Source organism: Podarcis melisellensis (assembly GCF_964234715.1).
Source record: "Podarcis melisellensis genome assembly, chromosome: 15".
Classification (NCBI taxonomy): Eukaryota; Metazoa; Chordata; class Lepidosauria; order Squamata; family Lacertidae; genus Podarcis; species Podarcis melisellensis.
In genome coordinates, this window is record NC_138532.1 from 20,024,886 (window position 1) to 20,047,652 (window position 22,767).

The following is a 22,767-nucleotide window of genomic DNA, read 5'->3' on the forward strand; positions in this document are numbered from 1 at the left end:
CGTGACTGAAAACTGGCGCCATAAATGCTGTGGGACATTCACACTGACAAGTTTTAGCCCCTAAACTCTGGCAACACAATGGACAGCAAAACCATGCTCTGGAAACATTGCTAATACTAGGAGACACTAAGACCCAATTACCTCCCCCCACCAAAAAAACTGGAGAACAGCAAGCCTGGCACTGCATTAAAGGAACCTGGATCAGCACATCCTCTCTCCTGTATGTGCTTTGCAAGATTTTCTTGTCACCTCCATGTGTCCTTTCCCATTAGAGTAGCATGAAGCAAACACACACACACTTTTTGGTTCAGCCACGGGCACCTGCCTGCAGCAGAATTGTTCAAGGCAAACTGTCTTGTTCTCTCAACTGAAAGAGAGGATGGATAGCAGCCATGTGCAAATGACTCAGACAATCCCTCTGGCCATACAGAGAATTTAGAATCTTAACTTTGGTTTGAACTCCCAAGAAGGAGGAATTAGCAAGCTAAACTGCAGCACAGACATAAGTGCATGGATTCAGTAAGAGAGGACCAGATTTCCGCATTGGCCAAACTGTTTCCTCTAATACAATAAAGACAAGTTTCAAAGGAACACTTGCTTCCCATTCTCAAAGCTACTGGGGCCTTTATGACTTATCTACCAACTAGGACCAACTTATCTACCAACTAGGAAGAGCAATATAACACGTTAACTAAAATTTAGCAGTTTCTTTAAAGGGACGCTCAATTTAATATAATTAAGATACCCATATATCCAGCTGCGGACCCTCGTACTGCTGGCCTTCAAACACCTCAGGGGCTGCATATGGGGGGCTTCCACACCATGTTGTCAGAGGCTCACCACTTTTGTAGAAGTTGCCAAATCCAAAATCTGGAGAGAGAGAGAGAGAGAGAGAGAGAGAGAGAGAGAGAGAGAGAGAGAGAGAGAGAGAAGGGTAATTGATAATTTAGTTATATTTTTAAGTCCAGGCTGAATGTATTTATCTGGTATGCTCAACAAAACAAAATGGAACCTAATGTATATTAAGCCCCCAAATCCCTGCAAGATCTTTGCATTTGTGGGGGCCCTGGTTTGCGCCCAAACGATATACACGTCTGCTCACATCTTAGCAGCTCAAGAGAATTTCTCTAACGCCTCAATAAGAGTTTGGGCTCCAACAAAACAGTTCAAATCCTGGGGAAGAAAATCCAGGAGCAGACTTCTCCCATCATGGCATTTTAACCAGACCCCACACCATCAAGGCAAGTCATATTAACTTCATACCAGATGCACCGTGCCCTGTTTTGCCACTTGAGGCGAAATGGCAACATGCCCCTGCTGCCACACTTCTCTTAGCAGCAGCGGTGATGCCTTCCACTGTGATCTTGCTGGTATCTCATGAGATCTCATGCCCTCTGGAAGTGGTAGGATGGGTAGCAGAGGAGAGGTGGGCACCGCCTCTTGGGCTTCCACTGCCTGGGGCAGGTGCCTCACCCTGCTCTGCCATAACAGTGGGCCAGGCCTGGTTCATACCAAGCATCATCAAAGGTTAGACACAGAGTAGTACAGGAAAGACATCTCCTTCCCTTCCTGTTACGAACTAATGTTAGGAGCTGCACTGAACATTTGTAGAACAATAGCAGCTTTTGGTTCTTCCAGGCCTTCAGTTTATGAGTTTCCATTAAAGGCTGCTTGTGCTGTTGGTGCTCCTGAGTACAATTAAGTACTGTGACTTCACTGTGTGGGTACTACGTACAGCCCCAATTATGTTTATGTATCAATCAGAGATGTGTAACTACCACACAGCTAAGACAATTAGCCTAAAGCTATAAGGACATTGTAGAAACAGGACATAATTTTACACAACAGTGTTGTCCATAGTCACTCATTTTGTTTGATCCTATGAAAAAGAATTTTTAATGCAAGACATGGCTGGAACAATCACAGGTGTCTGTGATGATGGTGTTAGGAATCTGAAAGCAGTTTTTAAGCCTTGTTCCTGAGAATGTGGGTGGTCTGGATTCCTGTTTTCCTACCCCCTTCTTGTCACTCTTCTCTGGGTACTCCAAGTTCTGCTCAGCATGGGGTCTCTGCCATGCGATGAAAACTCTCAGCAGGAAGTTGCAAATGTGTTAACTACTACCAGCCCACCTATATGCATTGCAGATCCATTCCCAAGAACCCTGACCGTGAGATCCTTTAAAGGAGCTAAAAGATAACCTGCATTGTAAGAACAGCTTCAAGGGCAGAACTCACAGCTCAAGAGCAAACGCAGAGGTGAACAATTAAGCAGCTTGGTGAAGAGAACACAATGGAGAGAATGCAAGAGCCCATTCGTGCCCTTGTACATTTTAATGTCACCTGCAAAGCTGGCATGATAGTGGAAACAAAGGATCCTGAGAGTGCCAATGTGAACCAGTGTAGAATTCTTGGTTTAAAAGCCTCCAGGAGACAAGCTAGTGTATGTTTCCAGTTCTCTCAACACTTTATTCCATCAAATACTGCTGTCAAAAGTATAACATACGTTTGCATAATGTTTGTAACACAAGATTTATACAGCATGACTTCATGCACCCTTGCTATTAACATAGTAAGGTGCACAGACTATTACTTCATAATGGTCTCTCTAAAAGAGCTGCTCTTACTACTTTTCCGTGGAGCACAGAGGCACACAAGCTAGGCTTCCAACTGCGTCGTTGCAAAGAATCACACCTCAGACTAACAAGCCTCATATATTCTTGAGCATAATTGTTCACTTGTGAAGTTCCAGAAACTTTGAAGCAAAACTCAAAGAGAGTTTGGTAACAGAGATCTTTGTTTAGTCTTATCTCCCAACTGCATAGTTCTAAGCCAAGGCATGCAAGTGCCATGTGGCATTGGTCAGCAGACAGCATGACTGTATAAATGCTGCAGTTGTACAGGCATCATAGAGACTTTGGTCCAGTGGTGAACATGCTGCATTATGCTGGAGAGCGAGCTCCCAGTTTACCTTGCATGACCTGTGCTACTAGAAGCAGCTTGACATGGACTCCTAGTGTGATACGGACAAACTCTGCCTCCCTTCATTCAAAGGTAGGGGCCTTCAGATGGCCCTAATCACACACCTCAGGGTCTAACGTGTCCAACACTGGAAACAATATACAAATGAGGAACTGATTTCCAAGCAGTTCTGCACCTGCACCTCAAATATAGGAATACAGTCCTAACCGACTGTCCACTTAAAAACAGCCATTTAAAAAACCATTCCAAGAGTACAGTACACATCACGATTTTCAAATTTGATATGTCAAAAGAAAAATGCCAGTGGCGCAAGAAAAATCATCTGATTTTGCTGCTCTTTGACCAGATAAGCAGATAGTGGCCTGGTGTGCATGTAATGCTAGACCAAAGTTTAGCATTACAAGAATGAGCCACACACAGTGAACCTCAGGCTTGTCTCCTCCTTGGGCATGGTTGCGAAAAGGAGACTGGAAGGTTTTGCTTACAGGTTTTTGCCTGCTCACACAGTCAGTGCCAAGCAAGAGTGGTTTTTGCTTCACTATTTTTCCAGGGTATGTAATTGCTTGTTTTACTTTGGATGGTGACTGCTGAGATTATGTGTTATAAATTTTGTGGCCCACCAAGAGCCTTAAGTTTGAGTTATTTAAGAATGTTAGATATAGATAAATCCAACGCAAAACCTAAGAGGCATTGAACAAAACGCATTGAAACTGTTTTAGCCTTAAAAGAAGTGGGTGGCTGAAGGGGCAATATGCTAAATATTCACACACATAATGGCTGCTTTAAGGATGGCTATAATAAAAAGGGATGTCAAGAAAGGAAGAAGAGCCACAGAATTAATTGCAAAAGGAATCTTATGAAGTCACTAATAGAATAGAAATAAATTAAATACTTGCTGAGGGCTGTAAAGGTATTGATCTTTTTAATGGCAGGGGACTGGCTAATTTACTTTGAGGTCTTTCCCAGCCGTGAAGTGATAATCTTCTAGTAAGGAAGAAACTTGTTCTCCTTTTATTTGAACACTGCTGGGAAACCCAGATGGCTGTTCATGTCTCATTTCCCCATTCATTCTATCTTCCCTCACCCTAGAAGCTGGAGAATTAATCTATGATAACTAATGCCCTCTGTTAGTCAGTTTCTACCACCGTCTTTGTTGTGAACTTTTCAAAAATCCACCCTAACAAACCTTGAAAAGAGATGAAGCAAATTCTTCCAACCTTGCTTCCTATGCAGGTGTAAAGACCCTTTCCCCACAATTCTCAAATCTGCGATACTGAGCTGAGATTTAAAAAACAACAACACAGAGACAGACAGGAAAACAACAATATTTCCATATGAATTAAAGCTTTTTAAAAAGCATCTTACTTGGGAAATTTCCAACTCAGATTATGCAATACTTTTGATAAGGTAAAATTACAGAGCCTTGTACAACCAGGGAACACCTGTTGGGCAATACTGCATGTCCAATTCACCCACCCACCAGTTTTCTGTGATGTTTAGTATTTAATACTAACGTACGAGATATAGCAATCCAGAGCAAAGGGCTCCAGAGCAAAAGAAGCTCCCTTCCCCTACAGTTTGAAGAATTTGAAAACTCTTTTGTCTGAAAAGAGCAGATGAGTTTTAAAGGGGAGTAATTTTAAGAAATTGGTTTTGTTTGCTAGCAGAAGGCATCTCTCCTCAGCTTCAGGAGGGAGATGTGTGGATCTTTTGTTATTTGGTAATGTGAGCAAGGCAGTAATTGCAAAGAGAGGTGCTGATAAAAGGAAAGGAATGAGTGAGAGGCATAAACCTGACCCACTGCAGGAACTGAATACTGATCACTGATCACCCAGTTCTGACGTCAATGCATGTTACACAGTCCACCAGCAGAAAAGGCTGCTGTGAGCCCTTTCAAAATAACAGTCTCCCATCCCCGCTTTCCTTCAAATGACCTAACTGCATTCAAATCATAGAGCCCTCTCTTCTGCACAGCATCACGCTGATGCTCAAACTGCTTTGCTGGATTTAACCCTCCTGGCCTTTAAAGAGGCTAATGTGGACTTTAAGGAGTGGGTCGAGAACACGCAAGACAGCAGCATCTCTGCCAGCTCTGAAGTGCTGCAATTACAATGTCAGGCCCAGACGGTTGCTTCCTTTTACAAAGGGGACCCACTGAAACACAATTCTGTGTCATCACTTTCACAGCACCTGGAAGACTGATGTGCCTAACAGTTCTTCACAAGCCCCTCAAAAGCTAACCAGAAGGACAAATATTTTCTCAGAATAGCCAACAGAACTGTGTTTTCTCCCAAGAAGTCTGGGAGAAAAATTGCCAGGCTTGCAGCCACACTGTGCCCCTCTCCATAGGAAAATTCACATAGCGTCCATGCAACCACTGGCTTCCAACACATATATATTAGAACTTGCTTAGATCAGTCATCCAAACCACCCATCCTAGCATTAATAGAATTTTAGCAAACTATTCAGAAATCTGGGTAAGAACCAGGAGTGTAAAATTCACCACAGAGATTATCATTGTAGCAAGTGGCCACATGACCCAACGTCATACGTTACCATATGGTAAATGGTCATATTTAAAGTATTTAAAAATAAGGTCAGAATTAATTTGGGTAATTAAAGGAAGTACAGAGATCTTCAAGCAGGCAAGAAAGATGCAGTATCACAGACAGTCATTTGAATTTCAAAAGGGAGTGCCCAAAGCCATTGAAAAATACATAGCTCATATACTGAGCAAAAATAGTATGAAATGATGTAGTGATGGACGATGGCTAAAGCAGTTTTAAAAAGAGACAAATTCCTGGGGGGTATAGGCCTGTCAATGAAAACTGACAAGGATAGCCGAGTCGAGCCTGCACTTTCATAAGCAATGTTCTTGCGATTACTAGTAGTTGGGGAATTGATGTGAACTTTCAGGAATCATCTGGCTAGTCAGCATTAGGAACAGGTTGCTGGTTTAGATGGGCACTTGTTCTGATCCCAAGACTCTTTTGAAATATAATTTAGATTTCAATGCAGTATAGTGAATTTCATGCTGAATTAAAGATAGGAGCTACACACAATCAAATCCTTGCTCTGCTACCTTGGACCAGTTACTCCCAGCCCAACTTACCTCCCAATATCATTGTGAAAATAAAATGTGTGTTGGTGAGGAGGAAGCAAGGCTATGTGTGGCTGTCATGCATTTCTTGGGAAAAGGGCAGAATAAAAATGTAGTAAGTATGTCAAGAACCCATGGAGTGGAAACTCAGCACAAACTTTGAGCCTTTAGGTCACAGTGTCCGAATATTTCAATTTTAGTGTTCATTTTTACAGCGTTGAAATCATCATGGAGGATACAGAAGCTGACAAGTGCCAGAATTCCAAAGAACATGAGTTGCAACAGAACAAACAAACAAAAAAGCATCACCCATTCTGACAGAGGTATGAAAAACCAAGACACTTGATTACCCCATACAGATGTCCCAGACTGCCAGATCCTTCCTTAAGGCACACAGGTGTGTCTTTAAAAAGGGTCAATGGTGCAGCCCAAATTGATAAATAAAATGCTGCTGCTGCTGCCACACAATAGCATATGAAGGATTCTTGTCACGGTATGAAAAATACAAGTTCATCAATGCAAACAAGCTACACACAGATCTTCTGCTGGGTAGTTTTTCTGTCCTTCAACCCTTTATTTGCTACCCTAAGAGGATCCCCATTTTTCTTAGCACAGCAAACTACATAGTGTGAGGAATTGAACACTTCCCCATTTCCCAACTTCCCGTTTAAAATGTGTCTATTGGAGATGTTTTAAGTGAAAAAATTAGAAAAAAAAGTTTGCAGGCTTTTTTGTATGCAAGTGGTCCATTTGTTATAGGGGCAAACTACTTACTTCTCTGCCTTCCCTGCAAAAGAAAATCTCATTCCAATATACTCCTAATATCCTGTTTACCCCCCCCCCCATGCATTAAGGCCAGTGCTTTATGGTCCACTGAATTTCACTAATTTCAATGGAAGGAGTAAGTCTTCTGTAACACCCATCAAGCCAGCCTTGGGTAGGATCTGTGTGTTGTGTGGGGGTTGGATTCACCACAGCACAAGTGCATGGGCTATTGCAGTCTTCCCCAACCAGGTGCCCTCCAGATGGTTTGGAGCACAATGCCCACCAGCCCCAGCTATCACATCTGGAGAGCACCAGGTTGGGAAAGGCTGGTCTCTTGTATCTTTCCCTCCTGTATGAAGTGCTACTGTTTGATACCAGCACTGTGTGTCTTTCAGAGTTATTTTTAATTTCATGGGGATTTGTTTTTAATAAGCTAACTTTACAGCCAACTTTTTTTCCTTGGTGCAGCTGCTCTTCTTTCTCTGTCATCTATCCCTACGTAAGAAAATGCTAAGAAGCCTTAAACAGTCATTATTCCCTCCTCCTTGAAGCTAAACACCATCTGGAGAACTTGCCAGACATCTTTTATTCCAAGAACTCTCCTGCTCTATAGAACTCTCAGCAGCTTAAAAATGAGTGTCCCTCATTTTTGAAATTCTGGTCTGGCAATCCAAGGATCCTTAGTATTATACTGAGGCAAAAGAAAATTATCTATTGCAAGGAACATCTGCTGTGTCTAAATTTGTAATTAAAATTAAATCAAGCATGCTAAAATAATCCGGAGAGTTTCCATTTTGAGCTTTTTTATACTCAAGAATTATTTGATTAAATTTGATTGTAACCAGCACATCTGGCAATGCTAACAAGTTGTCATGACACTACAAAAATTCATAAAACCCTACAAAATTACTGCCATTTTCCCCCAAGAAAGAAATACAAGCAGCAGCTATTTTTAGTAAGAACTTAGTGTCAAAAGCCTACACCACCCATAATGCAAAGGGGCATATCAGGAAATCCTCTCTGTCTTTCCACTTTCTCTAGGGCTGCTATAGGAAGTTTGCCAAAGTCACTTGGAGGAAAGAGGAATTTATTCCCCAGGCACTAGGACAAAAGGAAAAAAAGTATTGAGGTACCTGCTATTTTAATATTCATGTTGTTGTCAAGCAGGAGGTTTTCAGCTTTGAGGTCACGGTGCACAATCTTACGGCTGTGACAGTATTCAACAGCGGAGAGAATCTGCCAGAATTTGCGCCTGGCCTCCGACTCACTCAGACGGCCATGGTTCGCAAGGTAATCTGTAGAAAGAAATATGGGATTCAATGAGTTAATCACACTGACAAAATCGTCTTCAGGCTCTCCAACATGCCCCACAGGTAGACATCAGAGATAGTATGTTATGCTCTCCCCAAGTTCACTAGCAAACTGCATTGTGATAGTTGCCCATTATGTGAGGTTAACTTTTTCTGCTCCGAAGTTTAGTCACTAGGAGAAAGCCTTGCACATTCTTGTTTTGACAAGAACAAAAAACAGTAACCTCCTCATCCACCAGAGACTGGATGTTTCACTCTTCCTTCATAGTACATTCTGTCCTGACTGTTTACTAGAGTAACCAGAGGTGATGTCTTTGCTTGGGGCTTGCCTTGAGTTCCCTATATGTGGCACAAAGAGGCGAAACAGAGCAGGTAAAGAGAGGGGAAGTAGATCGAACTAGTCATTTCCTCACAAAAACGGAAAGCAAAAATATACAGACTTATAGGTTCCAAGAAAAATAATAAAGACAGCAATCTGGTATGTTTTCTTTCTAGTTAAGGATTCTGAAGTAAAGGACATCTGTAATGGTGCAAACCATTTCCAGGAGTCAGTATTTCTGAGACATTTGGGTGACCCTCCACTCTCCTTTGATTTACACTGCTATAGAGTGGGACTTTTTATTTAGTTTGCAAGTAATAAGTAAATGTTAACATAAATTTATGGTGGCAGCACAGTGATGGGGAGCAGTAAATTGTATAAAGGCCAGTTGACCAAGCCAAAAGCATGAACATTAAGGATGTATCTTAACTGGAAAAATGATATCCACATAAAAAGCAAGCCCCGAAGAAGGGTTTTGCGCATGAAACATGGCTGAGCATAGTGTTCTTCCTGTCGAGTGCAGAAAAGAGAACCCCATTCAACCATTCAACACATGCTGTGTGCTCTCACTGCAACATGAAGACAGATGCATCTCTCCCTATCCCCTTTCAGAAAGGAAACGGTAACGTGCTACTTCCAGAACCAAATGTCTTGCTTCTTAAAGGAGGAGTTGGCAATGCAAAGACTGTGGCTATACTAGGCCCAGAAAAGTTTTCTCCCCAAAATTATTCTCCTTGTCCATCACCCTGTCTCCCGACCCCAGCCCCAGCCACACATTCCATCCTGGCAAACAGACATATAAAACACAGTTGCAAAGAATCAGGAAGTAGACTGTCAAGAACCTGGAAGGTGGCACTGATTTGTTGATTAGGTGGCTTATTATGAGAAGTGTTTTTTGGCCTTTTTTATTTATATTATTATTATTATTATTATTATTATTATTATTATTATTATTTATTTATTTATTTTTAAAAAAGGTAGGGACACATATTAAAGGTAGGGACTATAGATTCACAGTTTTGGACCAGTTATTTGCAGGATGGCTGCATCCATCTTAACCTGCCTGGACCTTGAGGTTGGCCTCAGATGCCCTGCCATCAAGAACTCTTAGGTTTGTGAGACAAGGGTAAAAGAGACTTCTTGGTAGAATTCTCTTTCTCGATTGTGAATGACTCCTATTCTATTGGTTTATAAATTGAGCTTGATTTTTTTTAAAAAATCACATTTCTTTTTAATATGTGGTAGTCGGTATTGTTTTAACTGCCTCTGTTTTCAGGTTATAAAGTTTTAGTTTTATATTGCAGTTTTATTGAAATGGTGCAGTATGTTTTTGATGCAAGCTGTTTTTGATGGGAGAGTTTTGCTCTGAAAGGAAGCACATACACAAACAAACAAACCTGCTCAATAGATCTGGACGTGACAGATACAGATTAAAGCACATAGTAATACAACATTCTTGTTAGAGTTTAACACAATTAATTTCCTTAGAGAAGGGGAGACCATACCTATGTGAACTGTATTAATCAATAGTAATAAACAACTACTGATCAAAACTGATTTCACCCAACTGCACCTTTTATGGAAGTAATGCTGATCATCTACTCTACTGTGGATATGCAATCTGTTCTGCATAGATACATTTTTCAAGAAAGAACATGAAATATTTCATTTACACCTCTTACATCCCCAAATAGTATCATTACCTCAACAACATACTTAGCAGGACAAGTGAATTGGAACAAGACAAAAATGAGAAGTAACCAAGTCAGTTTGCTAACAGACCAGCCAATACATTCACTACGATAATAGTTATGCCTTTATTTAGCCACTACAGTAAATTTGGTCACCGAGCAGAAAACATCTTCGTTCCTTGCAAAAAGTGTACATACTTATAGGTTGCAAGGAAAATAGCAAAATAATAAAGACAGCAATGTAGTATATTTTAATTCCAATTTCTGTATTCTGAAATAAAGGGCATATTTCTGTTCAAGCAGGGCTTGATGTCCACATCTACTTATGTATGTTTGACTGCTAAACAACTTATGCATGTTTAATTGCTTTATTTCCATTACAGTACTATGGCAAAACTCTTTTAGATCTGTCATATACTCCAATGCAGCAATGCACACTTTGAAAAATTCTGAAACAAAACAGACAACCTCATGCTATCCTAGTGTAATTCACTAAAGCTCCAATTTACCACCCAAGTGAGCAACACTTCACTTGCAACAAATCTTTTAAACTTTATTTTTCTGAAAGGTATCCAGCTGCAATTTTCAATCCCATGTTAGATAGCTGCCTACCTGTATGGAGAGACAGATGGAAACTATCCTTAGTGTTCTTAATGCTGGGGCTGTGATGTCAATTAAATTGATCGATAAAACTTAAAATTAATTAGGTCACCAGTAACAAGTTGCCATTATTAATTATTATTTGACTTATTAGTTGCTTAGTACAAAAAAGGCTCCAAGCGATTTACAAAATGTCAAAAGTCAAAAGCGTGCAACTTAAAACAACACATTTCCATAAAACCATTCTAATAACCCATAAACAAACAAAAAAACTACAGCAGCAAAAACATTCCCATCAAAGGAATAATCAGCCAGCTTGACATACGCAGTCTAATGAAGACCTAACAAAACATTAATCATTGTGTCCTTTCTTTGGGTGGCAAAGTTGGAAGCCAGCTGGCTGGTTCCACTAAGAAAAGCATACTATATAGAAAGATAAATGTCTGGGGTGACTGATCAAGAGAGTTGTTCTGACCTTTGTGGGATATCAAATAGAACCCTCCAAGTGCAGAAGCACTATATGTGATTATTTTTTTTAAAGCTTCAAATGTGATAAAAAGCACAACAAGCTAGAATTTAGCCATACTCTAGCCATATCAAAATCTCTGCAAATATAAAAATCAAATGAAAATGTCTTTCTTATTCAGATGACAGACCTAAATCATTCTGCATTACATTTTGCCTGTTACTCTCAACGAGCTCAAGGGCGTAAGGTGCGCCCAGTCCAGCATCGTGTTCCCACAGTGGCCAATCAGATACCTATACTCACATGCTGGATGCACTCAAATTCATGTTCTCCAGCAACTGGTATTCAGAGGCATACGGCCTCTGATAGAGGGTAATGCATGCCCATCATGACTAATAGCTATTGACAGTCTTTCCTCCACAAAACTATCTAATCCCCTTTTAAAGTTGCTCAAGCTGGTCACTATAAGCATGTCTTGTTAGGGAATTTGTGGTAATGGACACTCAACTGAGCAAAGTACAGTGGTACCTCAGGTCACAGACGCTTCAGGTTACAGACTCCGCTAACCCAGAAATAGTACCTCGGGTTAAGAACTTTGCTTCAGAATGAGAAAAGAAATCATGCTCCGGCGATGCAGCAGCAGCGGGAGGCCCCATTAGCTAAAGTGGTGCTTCAAGTTAAGAACAGTTTCAGGTTAAGAACAGACCTCCAGAACGAATTAAGTTCTTAACCTGAGGTACCACTGTACTTCTTTTTCTCTGCCCTGAATCTCCCACCATGCAGCTTCTTCGGATGACCCTGGGTTCTAGTACTGTATTATGAGAGAGGGTGTTAGCTGTTCTTGCTTTTCCATTCACCCGCAAGTGATGAATGAAGCCTTAACAATTACTAACTGATGACTGAAATACTTTTAAGATGCTACAGCTAGATAATGGACAAGGGCTGCAATCCACACTTTGCTGGAGGGGAAATTTAGCAGCAAAGAAAAACAGCATTCTACATCTTGCAACTTGCACAATGAAACTTAATACACAGGGAGTAGGAACAAATATTTTCCTCCAGCAATATTTCAAATACAAAAAAAGTCAAAGAACAAGTCTAATTTACAGTAAGCTAAGCTGTCTGTTTATGGTACAGAACAGAGTTGGCAAAGAACCTTAAGGAAAAAACTCTGAAATCTGCTTGCTTATAGAATAATTGCACTGGACTTTACTGCATCTATCCCAGAGCAGGTTGCTATAAATTAGGAGGAAACAGAGAGTCCATTATATGTTGCTTGAAAATAAATAATCTTTACTGAACGTGTGGTCATTCTTCTAACCTGTTATCAGCATACACTAAAGCAGAATTCTGATCTTTCAGCACAAATCCCAAGAGTATTTTTCTGGTGGACATTTAGATTTCTCATAAGCATATATTTAGTAATAAGAATAACCACAACTACACTAGATTGGAATCTCACTAGAGAAAATCTATCAGGGATTTCCCTGAATGTCAGACTTTCAGTATTCCTCTTTACAAAGTGTTTCTCAAGCCAAAGCAGCCCTTTGCTCACAGTACCTTTACTCTGTTGGTCCTGGAGGAAGGCTATGCAGAGAGTGGTTGCCTTCCAGCAACAACAGGCCAATTAATTCATTTGAACTTTTTACGCAAACATTCTCCCCCTGCCCCAGCTTTCTCATGTTTACTGCATTCCCATGTCATTCCCCATCACAGTCCTTCCTTGCACATTTTTGCAGATAAATATGTGTATTTATTCAAGTGGACCACACTGAGTTGTATGCAGTGTTAGTCATACTCAGGGAATAGACCCATTAAAATGAAAGGACGATTCAGATCCACTCATTTCAATGGGTCTACCCCGAGTAAAATGTCATTGGCGACAACCCTAACATAATATTTCATCCAAGTATCAGCCACAGTAGTGGAATTTTTAGAAAAATAACATCTACATCAAAAGGGGTTCAGCTTCAGTAACAAATAATATTTCAATAGATTACAAGAGATGTGGATCCCCATTTAGAACCCCATTAGTATAAGCACTTAATGAATAAGACAGTTTCCACCATCGTCTTGACATACAATATACATTACAATAATCAATCCAGAAGATGGGGATGTGTTTATGGTGCATGTGCATGAGGGAGGGAGACTTGGGTAACAATTACGTAAGAAGATTTTATAAACAACTTAAAATTAGGGCAGTTCTAAGAGGCTGTAGTGAGAACTCTCAGTTACTGTCAGCGCCCATTCAAAAACAACATTAGTCTTAAAGAAGGAGTGGGGGAGAAGAGAAGGGATGAAATGCTGAAAGCACAAGATATCCCACAGGGCATTAGTTTTTTAAAACGTCTGTTCATCAGTTTACTGTTAATGTGATGGACTGGAAGAAAATGGTATCTACAGATGTTCCCCTCTGCTTAGCGCTCAGTATTTGAGGTGAAATGATAATGCCATGGCGTTTTGCAGGTTATCAAAAAGGCAGCTCCCTGGCAATCTAAAAGGGCTGGCAATCTGGAAGTTCAACACAGGAGAGAAAATATATCAAGGGGTGGATAATGGAGGTGAGTGTAAACAAGGGAAGGATGCATACCATTTGGTTACATGTATTTAGCAGGGGCTCAGGACAACCCCCAATGGCATCCCAGGAAAGGTGGGTCATAGACTGTAATGGGAATTGGGGTTGCTTGTGCGTAAGGCACCAACTGCTCCACGCTGGTTGTATGGCTAAACCTTTCCCTGGCTTGACAGCCCTTAAAACTCGACTGTCTCAGTCACTGGCAGAATCCGTCAGTGGGCGTTTCCTGAACTTCTTCCAACATAGAAATTCCTTGACTCCCAGTCTCCTCCTAGCTTCTCTGCGCGGAAGCTTTCTGCGCAGCGTAGGCGTGCCAAGCGGAGGTCCTGTGCTCTCCCCGCTGATCTCACTGGAAGAGTCTCGGAGCCTTCCCTCCGAAGTACTCTCAGCCTCCCCTTTCTTCCTGTTGTCACCTTGATTTCCTTCCCCAGCGGAAGCTCTCCCTCTCTCCTTGCTAGTTCCCTCTCCGGCATCATTGGGGAGCCTTACCTCTCCTCTTGGCTCCGATGGCAGTTCCCTGACATAGACAATGGCAGATATACACTTGGACCCAAGGGCAGAGAGAGAGGAGGCTCAAGGCCACAGGGGGCTGTAAGTATGTATGAGGAGTTTGTGCCAGAAGCATTAGCAAGCCAGCATTCAGATTGAGGGAGGGGTGTCACATGGTTTGATTGACAAGAGAAATTATTTTGGCGGTAGAGCTCTAGATAGGGCTGAGACATGACAAGTGAAGGGCAAAGAGAAGGCTGCAGTTGACCAGGTGGAATATGAATGAAGTGTGAGCCAGAGTTTTCCCTGAGGAGGAAGAAGAGGAAAGGGCAGTAGTAGTTTTGGAAGGCTGTGCAGAGGGAAGCAACACAACGTAACAGACTGGCTATGGAGAACAAAAAAGAGAGGGGATTTAAAGGAAGGAGCCAAGGGTTTCTGCTTGGTCAACAGGGTAGATGGTGACTACTGCAAGTGCATGAGAAAAGGAAGGCTTCAAAAGAACTATAGTAAGTCTTGTTTTGGACATATATGCCCAATTATTCTCTAAACAGAGTGGCTGTATTACAGACACTAAACGGATGCAAAACCTATGAATCCCACTGAATTGAGCTGCACTTCCAACCCGATAAATATGCTGTACATGTGACCATACACAAAGTGCTGTCTTCCCCCATTATATAGATATTTTTGATAGAGCCACCCTTATTATGCTCCTGTGGGTAGAAGGGACTGAAGCCACTCTGACATAAAACAGACACAGTAAGTGAAAACACTGACCTGGCTTCCATGTCACACTAAAACCACAGTTTAAAGCAAACAATGGTTTACACTATAAAAGTGCTGGTTTAATGTGATGTGAGATGCTGGTAAGTTACATTAGTCCTACAAGAAACAGTATCACATATACTGAAAAAGAAAAGTGGATTGTGGGCTAGTCCTTTTGAAGTGGGGTATCTAGTTGTGTTATGCAAGTTGCTCACCTGTTTTGCCAACCACAAGTATAAAGCTTATACATCTTTCAAATACCTAAAGTTTCCTTAATGAATCATCTTAACCGACTTTCTCTTAATAATAGGACCTACACAATAAATTACAACTAAAAGTATTCTACCTGTAGAGTGTAATTTCAAAGCAAAACCAAGGCCAACATGTGCAGCATTATGCTGAATAAATTGTTCGCATCGCCATGGACGCATCTCGAGCTTTGCAGCAATAATTTGCTGACTACTTCAGAAAGTTTCCTTAATTCTCTCTCTGCTCACTCTGTAAGACACGACAAAGAGCTTTGTCAACAGCACTACTCATCGCTGCCTTCAGCTTTCAAAAACTGAAAGAAAATTCATTTGTTGTTTCTTTCGAACAACTTCAAGTTCTTATTTTCTTTGCAACGAGGTGTTGTTTTGCAAAGTGTAAAGACAAATTACCTAAGTCAACCTATGTGGTGGCAGGCACTAAATCCTGCTCTTTCCCAAGAAATAACATACACAGAGAGCACACATACGCACCAGCCATGTGACACATCTTTGCTAAATAACCATTGCCTACTCTGATATCCTGTGCAGATTTTTTTTTTAAGGGAGCAAAGGTGTGGTTGTGTAGCAGATTCTTGTATTCCTGGTTCAGCACTTCGGAAATAACCTAGAAGTGAAGGAAGCATTGCTCTAAGGAGCAGGTTATCCTGAGGTCAAGGTTCTCTGCAGAGGCTTAAGACCTGATACAAGCCTGCAATGCTCAAACCAATTGCTTCCCCACCCCATCCCCTTGTCATTAGAACAGGCAGAGAACCAAGGTCAAGCAGAGTGAAAAAAAACGCATGCATGTGTATGTATATATACACACACAGAAAGACAAAGATCTCCTTCAGGGGTTTTAAGCAACAACTAATAAACACACAAGAGCACAGGAATCTGCCTTATCCAGTCAGACCATCAGTCCATCTACCTCAGGATTGTCTACTACACTGACAGGCAGCAGCACTCCTGGGTTTCAGACAAGGGTCTCTCTCACCCATCCCTGCAGATGCCAGGGACTTGAACCTGAGGTCTTTTGCATGCAAAGCAGATGCTCCATCACAGCTCTTCCCCACTTGAAATATTTGAAAAGATTAATCTGCAGCAGACCAAAGGTTGTTTTTCAAGAAGATTAAAAAGGAAATAAATCTGTGTTTCAACTACAGTTTAGTATACCTACGACTGGAATACCCAAAATGGGCATACTATTTTCACATGTTAGTAAACAAGTGGGACGTGGGTGGCACTGTGGTCTAAATCACTGAGCCTTACTCGGTCCCAGCTCCTGCCAACCTAGTAGTTCAAAAGCATGCCAAGAAGTGCAAGTAGATAAATAGGTATCGCTGTGGCAGGAAGGTAAACGGCGTTTCCGTGTGCTGCTCTGGTTTCGATGTTCGGTTGCACCAGAAGCGGCTTAGTCATGCTGGCCACATGACCCGGAAAAACTGTCTGCAAACGCCGGCTCCCTCGGCCTGTAAAGCAAGATGAGTGCTACAACCCCAGAGTCGTCTGCGACTGCACTTAATTGTCAGGGGTCCTTTACCTTTTAGTAAACAATTATTTCTTTCACTGAGAAGGAGCCAGGAAGTTACGGGAACTACATTAGCTTTATTGATGTACTATTTCTGATTAGCATTTTAAAAAACCCACGAACTGTTGCTTAATACCAATCTACAACAGTGGACAGAGAAGATAAATAAAACATCAAACTCTATACACCTCTCCATCATTGATGCTCATATTGTATATTAACAGAGAAGCTTATTGCTTGTGTTTTGCTTATTTGTACAGATTGCCAGAAATATTTTATTGAACTGACATGATCAGAGAGCCTTCTACAAAGAGGAAGCAAGTCAGGGGTCCTTCATTGATGAAGTCTATGCAACAAACTCCTAGCATTATGGTACAGGTTGTGATGATTAACATAATGGTGACTTGAATTAATTTGAATTAATGATGTTTATCTATATACACAGTGAAGTACACTTTGAATTTAACAAGGTGTTTTTTTTAATGCTAATTATTTAAAATTGCCTTTGAAAGCATTTTGGAAAAATATATCTGCCACATACTTTGGGAATAGAAATTCTCTTTTCCTTTTAAAATATACTTAATTAACTAGACATGGGTATTCTAGCTTGAAAAATACACTTTTATAAGCAGTATTGTATAAACACAGGGCTCTGATACTAATACCAAGATAGGAATTTCCCTGCATAAAAGCTCAGATGAATTCACACAAAAAGCATTTGCTTTTAATGTAAATGAAGGGAGATGATGTAATGATGGCTGCAAGCCCTGCTTCTGTTTGTAATAATCTCATCGTAAGATCTGATTAATGGTTTTACTTACAGATTTTAGTCAAACAGGTTATGTAATTGCAGTGGGCCAAACGGAGCTGGCCTAGAAAATTTAATTTCTCAATAGCGACAGGTTTGGGAACCTCAAACTAAGCAGGGCAATTTTGACAGGATTAGTTCATTGACATGCTGTCAGAAAAGCATCTTTCCTTGCACCCTCACATTTTTTGCTTATTGTGTCCTTTTCCATTCACCAGATAAGCTATGAAGACCACACAATTTATCAGACACAAACTTTGAATTAGGGGATGCGAAAGATAGGAAATGTCCATTTTCCCACCAAGCAAATGTCTAAGTGTTGCATCTGTACTTTTTCGCCAAAAATATCAATTTTGACTCAATTAGATGAACCTCAGCTCTGCAAATTCCTCTTCTTGATTCCACCAACTCCCCCTGCCAATGTTTACTTCCTTGCCTATACCCCAGGCAGTGAAAACATTGCCAAGTTAGGGAAGAAAGAACGTCTTTGAAAGAGGATCCACTGCTAGGCCACTATCTGCCTCTCTCTACAACGCGAGCACCCTGGCCGTCCTGTAGACTGAAGCTTCCAATAAGTACATATGGCAGTTCAAACAGTAATGCTAGGGCCATTTCTACATTTTCCATACAGGCAGCTGTGTTAGTCTGTAGCAATAAAAACAACACAGTCTTGTGACACCTTAAAAGTTAACAATTTTTATTACAGCCTAAGCTTTCCTGGGCTAGAACCTATGCAACAAAATTGTTAGTCTTTAAGGTGCCACAATACACTGTTGTATTTCCTATACCTGTGATGAAGCACTCAGGCCTGCTGTTTGTGGCTTCTTGGCCCTGAAAGTGCTTGAAATATGTAGTGTGTAGCAGGGATGCCACAGCCAGTATTAAGAGTCTCTTCGCACCGCTTTAGCTTGTGCATCAGCTGGAGAAGCCAGGTCAAGTCAGGTCATTATTAGGCATGACATGAGCCTCTTGGTTCCAGCAGTTCCTGGCATGATTTGGCAGCCAGAGACGCAGGAGGAAGGAGCCGAGTTCCTCCCCTTGTGTCTAGAGATGTCGGAGGAGGAAGCATATCTGCCAGCTCTCTCCCCCGCCCCTCCTGCCAAGCAAAGAGACTCATTGGGGTGGTGCTGAACAGGAGGTGGCAAGAGCTGGGGGCAGAGGGGCATCAAGAACCAGCTGCCATGCTCAGGTGACATCAGAAGCACACATCCAGAGCGAATGTGTATGCTTACAAGTAGCAGACTCATAGGCATAGCTGTCAACCTTCCCTTTTTTTGCAGGAAATTCCATTATTCCAGCGCCGTTTCCCGCTGCTATCCCGGATTGTTAGATATCCCGTAGACTGTCCCTGGAACAGGTGAGGCTGCTGATCCCTTATTTTCGAGGCTGCTGATCCCTTATTTTCAAATCTGAAAGTTGACAGCTATGCTCATAGGGCAGGAGAGTCCCGCATGCTGGGTGGGGAGTGTCAACTGTCAGGGTATCTCCATAGCTTCCATTCAGTTATGAAACTCTTGCTTTGCTCATGTACCTTGGAATCTTGATTTCTGAACCTTCTGCTTGCTGCTGCGGAGCCTGTACAAATATATTTTCCTTACTTTCAACAGAAATAATTTTGCCTGCCTGGAATGTGTCCGTGCATTCTGATGATGCCTCCTACTTGTCCAAATGGAGCAATGCCTTTTTAATACAATGCATTGTCTGAAAGATGTTAGCAGGCACATATTGTAAATGGATTCTTTTTTTCTGACTAAAGTAATTTCTACCAAAAGCATTTCCTCCTCTGCTGTACAAGTACACCGCGAGGACAGATAAAGAGCATATGTTAACGTACCGTACAAAGGTAAAATGTATATTAATTGCTATGTCCACTTTTGCCCCTACTGGCATGGGGCTCCCAGAAGGGAATGCAGCCCTTGAGCTGAAAAAGGTTTTCCATTGATGTGCTACATGATTACATAGACAATGTTAAATGGCTGTCTTTTCCCACATGGACCAGCCCACTCTTTGAGTTTGTCATCTTCCTCCACATGAACTGGCCAGGATGCAGGACCAGCACTTTCGCTGTAGTGTTAGAATCTCATATATATAAGCTAGGCACTAGACTCCTTAAACCAGGTCTACAGTCGCCGAAACAAATTTCTAGTTGCCATTTTAGGGCCAGACGACGTTTTGGTTCCTGAAATTATTTCTGATTGTGCAGATAAAATATCAAGGGTAGAATTCTACAGGATGTCTTGTTAGTGTGTAAACAGTCAAGATCCAAGGATCCCAAGCATGTGCCTCCATCCTGGCTCCAGGGCATCTTCATTTGGTCACAAGTGGCCAATAGCCAAGTACAAAATGTGCCTGGCGCCTGGTCAAATTTTGTACACTGCCCACAGGTTGTGGAATTCTCTTCCACCAAGAGTCTAATTAGTCACCTTATTATTGGTATTCAGATAAGCTTTTAAGACCTTTTTACTCCACTGCAATTCATTAGTTTCCTTTGTCTTTTATGTCATGACTCTATCCTGCGAAATTCTGTTCCAGTTCTCATTTTATCCTTTATGTTTTATTATTGCAGACTGCTTTTATTGGCACTGTGAGCTGCCTTGTAGGTCTTTGGGCCAAAAGGCAGAGTTGAAATATTTTAAAAGGAAATAAATACTGGGGACACTAAAGAGCCAGATAAACAGGCTGAAGTTTGACACTCCAACTTTACATCATGTTCCTGTATCAGAATTGTTCTGTTTCAGGCTATGGTTCCTGCCTAAAATCATCAATATACATTTACTTAGCATCTATAATGCATTAGATGCTACACCAGAAACAGAAACATTAAAATACAGATAGGGACAAAGGCAGAACTATAGGTTAGGCTGTGATGAAGGCATAGCAAAGATTGATGCTAAAGGAGGTTGCAAGGCAATTAAAACCTAGCCTGACCATTTGCTTTAGGAAACCAAGCTTCCAAATGCTGTTGGTGCTTTTCAGCTTTCAGTAGGATATATAAAATTTCCAGCTGGGATAGAACTGTTGGGTGTTAACTTGTATTACAAGTACAACTGAACAGGATTCTAGACAGAAGCCAACTAGAAGGTGATGATGACAAGCAGCTACTGCTCACCACAGGCATTTTTACATACCAGCTGGACCTTGCTCTTAAGGAGATTTGGAAGAGCCGACTGCAAGATAATAATTTAAGCTGCAGCTTTTCTCCAAGGATGACGGCTTGCTTATTAGGGATATTGTAAGACCAAGTGAAAGAGCCGATTTACCAATATATGCAGGGGGGAAGACATCTTAAGGGGGAAACACGAAGCAAACCTCTAGCAACCATGTTTTTTCATACACTTAACCTGCAGCCTTCTGATGGATGGTAAGCAAGGTTAAAAATAAATAAACAAATTCAGTACAAAGAGGAAATACTGTACTTGATATATACATTTTCCAACTTTACACTCGAAAATCAGTGACTGAGCCTTCCTTTGGCCTTATTAGCACTCTTCCATTGTTTCTCAAGACAGACGGATGCCAACAAGTTACAACAAATGTTATGTACGAACCTTGCCCAGCAGCTTAACCATGGTTTGTTTACAGCCAGCAAACCGCAATCTGAAGCCATAGTATCTTGTTGAGGAGAATTAGCAAAGCCAAATTTTCCCTATCTCTCCCCCAACATACAGGGCAACCAAAGCAGCTTCTGTGCCAAAACAGGGCCTGATCAATTTTAACTATGGTTTGGCTCTGTGTTTGAACCCAGTGCCCTGTGACCACCGATGACACTTTAATAAACTACAAAGGCATGAAGCAATAGCAGCTAGAAAGTAAAGTCTGGAGAATCAAGCCACTGTTTGTTTGTTTGTGGTTAACTTGTGGTATGTAAATAAATGGTGGCTTAAACAAACCATAACATCTTGTTATGTATAAACCAGCTAGTTGGTTTGTTGCATCTAAACTTCTTTTCCCTAATATTTTATTCTGAGAAGCCTCAATGCTGCTGCTTTACACTTATATTACAGGCACATTTCACCTTCCTTATGTAGTTTTATTTAGGGTAATTCGGCAGAAACTAGAAATCTCCTCAGACGTTAGAGAGAACAATAGCTGGAACAAAGAGGCCTTTCACTTGGAAGCAAGACAGTTTCCTGTATCAGCAGCACGCTCCTATGTGGAGTAGTCAAACATGTGGAAGAATTTGGAATAAGCCAATATTGCAAAGCACATCAACTGACAAAAGTGTTTTTCAAATCGTGGGCCAAGATTTTCAGGTGGGCCTCAGTGCTACTGCCTGTTGAGTACCTCCTCATGTGCCTGCCCCATTTCCTGGTCATGCCATAGCCTTCTGGCTAGGTCAATGCAAACACCAAAAACTTGGTGGGGGAGGATAGTAGGGTAAGATGGAAAGAATCAGGAAGGATGGAAGGAAGTGAATGATTGAATTTACTTTATTCAGTCACAGACCAGCATAAGCAAAACATCTAAATAAATAGTATGAATCTAAGTGAATAATTATTAAATAAATGGGAGCAAAAACCAACCGTAGATTAAAACATGTACATAGAATAGGGAGATGTTGTGTTGTTCTGATCGCCCTGGGAATCTATATAGGATGGGCTGGATAAACCTAGCTCAAATGTCTATATAGTACCGGCAATAAAGAAGGGCATGCTCCGTTGTTTCCTGCTGCCCAGAGCCACACGGGCATTTCCTCTCCTCATATGGTATCTTCCTATAACGGCCTTCCTGAATTGCTGAAGGGAGGGCCTGACAATGGGCCAAGGTGAAAGCCCTTCGCTGTTTTGGTATTTCAAGATTAGCTACATATGGCATTTGGGAAGTAAAGTATCTTCTAGTTTCACTAATTAGATTTTTTGGGGACCTGGAATTAGGAAGTGAGATAAAAGGATAATAATCACCTGGGAAGAAGAGGAAAGTTGTTTTTATCTATTTATTTTCTATACTGGTGGCTGCTAAGCTGTGGAACACTCTCCCCACAAAGCTGTTTCTGGCACCTTCATTATACAGCTTTTGAAGAATGCTGAAGATGCAGCTCTTTACCCTGGCTTTTTAATACTTGGGGTGTATGTTTTTGGTTGCATGTTGTTTTAAATTGTTTTTAATATTGTGTTTTAATGC

The 22,767-nt window shown here is 41.2% G+C and overlaps 1 protein-coding gene across 2 annotated transcripts in view; it reads right to left on the reverse strand.

Moving 5' to 3' along the window:
- Window positions 1–22,767, reverse strand: part of SIK2 (salt inducible kinase 2) — a 78,488-nt gene that overhangs the window by 29,425 nt on the left and 26,296 nt on the right. For both annotated transcript variants that reach the window (XM_081889784.1, XM_081889783.1), the window contains exons 4-5: window positions 7,978–8,139; window positions 746–870 (exon numbers count right to left, since the gene is read on the reverse strand). In XM_081889784.1, coding sequence (XP_081745910.1) covers window positions 746–870; window positions 7,978–8,139 — 287 coding nt within the window. The remainder of the gene's footprint in view (window positions 1–745; window positions 871–7,977; window positions 8,140–22,767) is intronic.